Genomic DNA, 6,971 nt, shown 5'->3' with positions numbered 1-6,971 from the left:
CCTCCGGGCCTCGGGGCTTTGCCCGCGGGGGCCCCTGCGCCCCTCGGAGCTGTCCCCGCGGGGCCCCCCCCGGCGCGCCTCGGGGCTTTCTCTGTCGTTGCCGCCGCCCCGCGACGCCCGCCGGGGCCCCGGGCTCTCGCCCCGCCCCCGACGGCCCTCCGGGCTCTCCCCCCGGGGGCCCCCCCGCCGCGACTCCGGGCTCTCCCCCCGGGGGCCCCCCCGCCGCGACTCCGGGCTGCCCTCCCCCTGTCTGCTGCGGCCTTCTTCGGGGCTTCGCTCCCGCCCCGCTCGCCGGCTGCGGCCTTCAGGGGCCCCCTGGGAGTCTGGGGAGGCCCGGCGGGCGGCGCCGCCGGACTTGGCCGCCCGCAGCGCCCCGTTGCTCACTGGCGAGGCCTCCGAGGGCGGCGAAGCCTTCGCGCCCTCCTTCTCCGTCTTCTCCATCAAATTCAACACCGTGTCGAAGTCCAGGTCCCCCATTTTCCGCCAGTGCGCAGCCTCTGCAGCAGCAGCAGCAGCAGCAGCAGCTCGCCCAGCGACGCACGCCTACGCAGCAAGGGCCCCGCCCACACGCGAGGCCAAACGGACGCAAGCGGCCCCCTGGTAAGCGCTGCGGTCTCGGGCAGCGCCCAGCGCAGCGCCTTCGCTGAGTTCTTTTCGTGGAAGTGGCAATTACTTCTCTCCAACTTGTCGGGGAGCTTCTCAGAAAGCTGCAGCGGGGCCCCCGGGAGCATTCACGAGCCGCCTCGAGGCGCTCTTTACGGCCACCAAGCAGCGGCGATTCGCCACAGCGTTCCTTAAGGCCTGCGGGCCGCGCGCAGGCTGCACGCGCCAACGGCTCCCCAGCAGCTGCTGCGGCTCAGCGCTCCCATACACAAACCCGACGGCAGCTGGACTCTAAGGCCCCCTCCAACTGCCCATGACACAACTTCCCGAACAAACTTGAAACGCCCAACCCCTGCGAACTGTCTAAACTCCAAACTTCGCCCTCGGACGGCCCTACCAATGCAGCCACGCGGTGGGGGTTGGGAGGGTGCAGCAGCCACTCTCGGCGTCCTCTGCCGGACTTGTCCGCAAATTTGCTCCCCACGACCAAACCGCGGGGTAATTTTACTATGATGGGTCAGTAGAGAGAGAACTGATGCCTCGGTTATGCAGAAAACACTCTAGTGCTGCAACCCTTGTGGGCGGCTGCGGGGCTGGAAGCGCTGGGGCTGTCTGTGGCTGCGTAGCCCCCAACCACCTAAACTGTACAAACAGGTAACTTTAGAAGAAATAAGCTTTCCTCAAGAAACCTTAGGTGGAATTCTGGCTTTATTTGCGGGGGTCCTACCCCTCTGACGTGTCTCGGCAACACACAGCAGCTGCATTGAGCAGTCTTCCTGTTGTTAGACTCTACCTGTGGTCGTTATACATCTCTGTATTTCATTTTTGTGAGCCGCACCAGATGAAATCTGCCTTGGCATGGCCACAGCTCACCTAGCCAGCTCCTGGACACGCTACACTCTGTACGGTCGTTAGGTGCTTCTGCCAGTCTTTGGACTCACAGTTTGTGGCAGTGTAGTGCTGCAACTGCGCGTAGCCTGCTACTTGCTTGAGAATTCTGAAAAAAACCGGGCTTGAGTATTCACGAATTTTGGCACTCCTCGAAGTTCCGCTCTTTGGGATAAACGATATACGAGTACTCAAAGGCGAGAGAACTACCATTGAATCCTGTGGGCAGCAAGGCCTGTCCACTGTCAAACTTCCTGAAATTTTGGCACGGCGAATGGAGACAGAGCCACCTCCGGTGCTCTGACACCAAATAGACGAGCTTTGCCAAACGCAGAACATTAATTTTTACTGCTTCCCGGCGCCACCTAACGCGTGGAGAGCAGGAGCCCGACAGGCTCTCGATAGCACGTAATGCAGATGCAAAGCAGTATATGTGCACATCAAATTAACGCTGCAGTTTACGGTTTCACAACTACTTCTTGTTGCCAAGGCAACACTTCTGTAGTGCAGTTAAACTGTGTCCAACTGAGCCGTCAACACAAGAGTGTACTCTTGGCCATGCACAGCCTTTGTTTGGCGGCTATTTGCAAGGATGCTTCTACCTGACGTAAGAAATGAATACGCCCATGTTTCACGGAAATCAGTGCCATCAATGCTGCACTAGTTGTCCATCCTCCCCACAAACTTCACCGACCGGTATTATCCCTATGGGCCATTCGCAACCCAAGTAAGGCGCCTTTGCCCAGAACTAGCAACAAGGCCGCGAGCGACGAAGCGTTACAAGCTAAGGGGGAATCGAAGAGAGCAACAAAAATCAAAACGCAGGGAGGGATCCCTTGTTCCCTCCCAAATGCCTCAGGGACCACGTGGCCGAGCTACAGCGGCCGCTCGCCGTTTATCTACTAAGCGGCCATAAACCAGAGCCAGAACCACTGGCTGTTCTATGCCCATTCGATGGGGCAGGACTTTCGTCTCCACTGGGCGCGCCAGATGGGGTGGAGGGAGGCACTTGCTGCCTCGGAGGGTTATCTGTTCCCTTGAGATACAGTGGGTAGTGTTGACGCATGCTCGAGAAGAAAACGCGTCCCAGTTAAACAACAGCGGACTTAAAACAAGCCGCATGATATCTTGCGGAGAATGCTGAAGAAAACGTTCACCCACGACCTCTGCTGTGCCGCCTTCTGCATGTCCAGCACTTTCAGGATGTCATGAGGGGTCATCTTGGGAAGAGTCACAAGGGGGTAGCTCGTGCCATCTGGGTAGTCCGTCAGCACTACTTGAACGCGGCCGAAATTCGGCACGTGCATGTATGCCTCCCTTACGGCCACTTGGCTGTCCAGCGGCTTCTCGCCACCTGTTACGCAGCAGCGCACGAGAATATAAGCATAATGTCTTAAGTAATACTCAAGGAGAAGAAAAAATAAAAAGCAATAATAGGTAATACTCAAAAAGAAGTGACAGCTTCGGTGTAAGATGCATTCTCCACGTCAAAATGGTGAAATGCCCTCTCTGCAGCTAGCTGTACCTCCAGTTGTGCTACAGCTTCGCTGAACTTAAACTAACAGGCTCACAGTGGCTCTCTAGCATTGCTTCATTATGTCCACGAAGATGTTCGACTTCGTGTCGGTCTCTAAAGTTTGGCTTCAGGGTGGGGCGATGGACTTTGTTCAACAGAAGGGGAAAGTCTGCGTAGTTGGGATACTTCTTGAGGACAGAAGGCGGGAATGGATGGTCAAGATGATACTGTACGGGTTCTTCCGTGAATCTCGGGTCCTGTATAACGAAATAGCTCACAAAAAAGCTTTAAAACACAGTAAAAGAAGGAAGCTTTCGGTCAGATAGGTGAAATCAACGCAGCCGCAGTGGCACAAGACAGTCTTTCAGGATAACACATTCAAACGGGCCATTCAAAGTGCACTGCAATGCAACAATCTGCTGTACTGATGCATTTAGAAGCAAAGAACACTCAATGGGCAGCTGCACACATAGGCTCAAATGACGCGCTCACGTGCGTTTGGTCCGTGGAGCCAGAAAGCCTCAGCATGTCCTCCGGGGGAATTGTGTTTATCCAGTTGGCAGTCTCCGCTGCGAACCAAAAGGAGTGCAGAACAATTACAGGCTGGTGTTTGAGGCAACTGTGCGTAGTTTCTGAGATGGAAAGCACTAAATGTTGGCTGTCACAGCAACTGGAAATAAGAAAAAAGCAACATTTGCTCAAAGTGTGAATTGTGACTGTTCAAGCATGGCATTCATTGAGGGAATGCTGGTCATGCTGAAGAGGCTGCTGCTGCACAAGTGCCGTGGTCTAGCAGCAGACGTACGACTGATGTATTCGTCAAGCATGTTGAGATGCGCCTCTTTCAAAGGAGGCAAAGATGTTCCCCGCTGTTTGGCCTTAATGATCTCTGGAGTGATCAGTTGCCCTCTCGGCAGCTCCTCGAAAGGAGAAGACACGAGAACGGCGGGGCGAGGAACGTCTCGACGGGGAACATGCTGGCGAGCGCCCTTAGAAGGAGGGAGAGGCGGCACTCTAGACTGGACCGCCTTGGGAGAAGGCAACGCCGACGATCTGTAGGTGAGTTCAGGCGACCGAAATAGAGGGCTGTATGAATCACCTACGCCAGTACTAGCCACCGAGTGGCGGTGGGAGCTGCCGGGCTCGTAATATCTCGGGGATACTTGTACATCTTTCTTCCCCGAGAGGGGAAGATTGAGCGGTGGGGTTTGTTTTCCTTTTCGCTCCATCCTTGCAGTTCGATTGTGGAGCTGCGGCTCTACTTTTTCCAACGAGGGTGTCAAGGCTAGGCAGCTTCCCCTGCACTAGACCAAAAAAACTTGTTTCTGGCCACAGATGTCAGCCACTCTTCCTCGACTGCCTGGCGTGAGCACGAGATTTAAACGCCTGAGGTGACTGAAGCCGATGGTCCGCTCGTGGCTGTGGTAGCACCTGTATGCCCTTTCCAGGCGTCAACCCTTTGTTACCAAGAAGCAATGACCCGAGAAATACCTTATACAGACTGCTTTGTAGAGGAGTATTACAAACAGGAGGAGAAAAGAAGAAGCGGAGCAAATGTTACGCTGTCACCGTCAAGCTGTGCGCAACCAGAAGAGTCCACTTTTGTTCCACACAGGAACGATTGTTGGAAGGGCAGGTAGTACCTGGTTAGTTTGGAAAAATGCACCTTATTACAAAGAAATGACCAAAACTGAACAAAGGGAGAGTGTATGCTTCACGCTGTTCAGAGGAGAATAGGCCTCGGCTACGTGGCCTCAAGCCTGGCATGGTGCCCTGCGCTGCTGCGACCTTGGGTAGAATGATGCGGTACTGGCGAAGGCCAGCCACTTTATTATGACTGAAACTTTCGTCCTCTTGGAGATATTTACGCTGAGAATTGGGCGAAAATATCCCGTAAAATGTCTCACCATGTCGTTATGTCGCTCTCCATGGATACCGAGCGTTCAGGAAGTTTCGTGACTGTAACTGTAGGAAGATGAGGCATAGCTCATGGAAACAACCAATGTGGTAGACGCTCTTTGTGTCATACTTTTTGCTGTCGCATTTTTCTATGGAAAACTTGATAGACAGAGAAGCTAACTATGTTACCTAGCGCAATGGTGCTTGTGTAAATTAGAACAACACCACAGTGATCACGCCACTCCGTTCTGGTCTCTCATGCGAGTGCGTTGACTCGCGAAGTAGTAAAGTGCTCTCAGTAGCTAAAGCCACCTGGCAAAGCCGCAGTTGCTGGCTACGGCTTCATGGGGTTCAAGGAGCAGGACTGTGCAGTAAAGGCGAAGCAGAAACTGTAAAACACAGCTTCGGGGACAATCACCATTAAAAGAAAAGCCAAAGAGTTCCAAACCTTCACTTGTGTTGGATGCTGCTCTATTTATCATTGAAGCTGCTTTGCAGGCGCAAACGCACACTTACACCTGCAACATTACTTCAATGATAAATACAGCAGGACCCCCTGAAACAAAAGAAAGCACGTTTAAACATAGTTGGCGTAGTCTTGAGAGTCGCAGCTGTGAGCCTGAAGGTCTGTGCTAGTTCAAGGTTTCTTTCCAAACCGAATGCTGTCTCTGTTCCGCCAGACTGAAGGTCTGCACTGGTTCACGGCTCCTTTTCAAGCCGAGTGCTCTGTGCGTTTAGAGCGTTGTATTAGATATAGGTAGTGAGTGTGCTCCCCTCTCACTGCACTACTGTTTTGCTGGCATTCAGTCGAAACACGGTGCTTTGCTTCTAAATGCCAGTTGGGAGTTTAGAGCTACTGCTGTACTTCCTAGCGATTAAAGCGAAGCATGAACTTACCTGTGGGGGACCGAATAAGAGCTTGTTCCACTCCCGCCGGAGGGATGAGAGCACGAGGGATGAGAGCAGATCTTATTCATCGATTCCCACTACGGCATCCATCCAAAACATCTTAGGGTGTTGCCCACCGTCTTGAATCAGTAGGACACTCAATTCATATCAATTGTACAAAACATCTGAGCACCATGAAACTAAATCGAACGTATCAATAAATCCTCAAGCCTCTGGGGAGTGTAGCCTTGGGCTTTTCGCAGCCCAGCTCGCGCAGGCCGTCATGTCTCCTCTTGCATTTTTCGTTTGATGCGCAGTAATACCATTCCGTGTTCTTTTACGCAAGTGATGTTTTCGTTTGTTTGCTTTGCCTTCTGTTCGCTTGCTTGTAGGTTCATCAGCACTGGATTTGTTCTGTGCGTACTTGTTGTCTGCCAGCCTGACATGGCTACGAAATCTATGTAACCGCGTAGTGTCAAAAGTTAGATACAAGCCGAAAGCTATGGCCTCACCGTTGAAATTTTGTCTCATTATTGTTAGCAGCATACAGTGCAGTTCTACGGCGGCATACGCCACGTGCTTAGCATACAAGGAACCGCCGTAACGAAAGAGTTGCAGATGTATTGTATGTGATTCCATGTAAGCTCGCCTTTTGCGTGACGCACTGGAAAGATCTCGTACTTCTTCCGTTAGTTTACCATACCGGAAATTGACGCTACGCATGCGCTCAAAACAATACTTCACGCACAAGAAATTCGACAACTGCGAATAGTCTTCAACACGAAAAAACAAGCCCTACCACGCTAGTCCATCAATGAATACAATTTCGCAACACGTCGGCAACGCCACATCAGCTTGCCTTTGATATGACAGTTAAGGAGTTGGGCAAGAATCAACTCAAAACTGACAATGACACAGAGGGAACCAGGATGGCAACTTGCTGCAGAAAAGGCCATCTCAAGCACAAGCGAGTCACTGAGAAGGCACACATATTACGCTTAAATCGCCGTCAAGCGTAAACAGCAGCTGCCGAATGGCGCTTGTGATAATCAAAGCCATCCCTTTCTGTCTCTCCTTTGTCAGTAGTATGACAAGCTATTGTTGTTCACGGATATCATTGTGCAGCGATGTTCCAAGAGCTGTTCGGTACTTCGGCCTCTTACGAAGCCGCCCAGCC

General features: G+C 52.7%; 3 protein-coding genes across 3 annotated transcripts; all 3 read right to left on the bottom strand.

The window, feature by feature from the left end:
• ENH_00017940 (hypothetical protein) lies at positions 1-477 on the bottom strand (the record flags this gene model as incomplete). The annotated part of the gene is made up of 1 exon (XM_013579299.1): positions 1-477. A coding segment is annotated over one exon (477 nt), but the record flags the coding sequence as incomplete, so codon positions are not given.
• A 1,612-nt stretch (positions 478-2,089) lies between these two features.
• Positions 2,090-2,119, bottom strand: ENH_00017930 (hypothetical protein; the record flags this gene model as incomplete). Its single annotated transcript, XM_013579298.1, has 1 exon — positions 2,090-2,119. The coding sequence occupies one exon, from the start codon at positions 2,117-2,119 to the stop codon at positions 2,090-2,092; it is 30 nt and encodes a 9-aa protein (XP_013434752.1).
• Positions 2,120-2,597: 478 nt separating this feature from the next.
• ENH_00017920 (hypothetical protein, conserved) lies at positions 2,598-4,236 on the bottom strand (the record flags this gene model as incomplete). The annotated part of the gene is made up of 4 exons (XM_013579297.1): positions 2,598-2,845; positions 3,063-3,264; positions 3,500-3,576; positions 3,813-4,236. 4 exons carry the CDS (start codon positions 4,234-4,236, stop codon positions 2,598-2,600), a joined length of 951 nt encoding a protein of 316 aa, XP_013434751.1.
• Positions 4,237-6,971: the final 2,735 nt, after the last annotated feature.

This window comes from Eimeria necatrix, genomic scaffold (assembly GCF_000499385.1).
Source record: "Eimeria necatrix Houghton genomic scaffold, Enh_scaff159, whole genome shotgun sequence".
NCBI lineage: Eukaryota > Apicomplexa > Conoidasida > Eucoccidiorida > Eimeriidae > Eimeria > Eimeria necatrix.
This window is presented reverse-complemented; position numbering and strand designations above follow the sequence as displayed.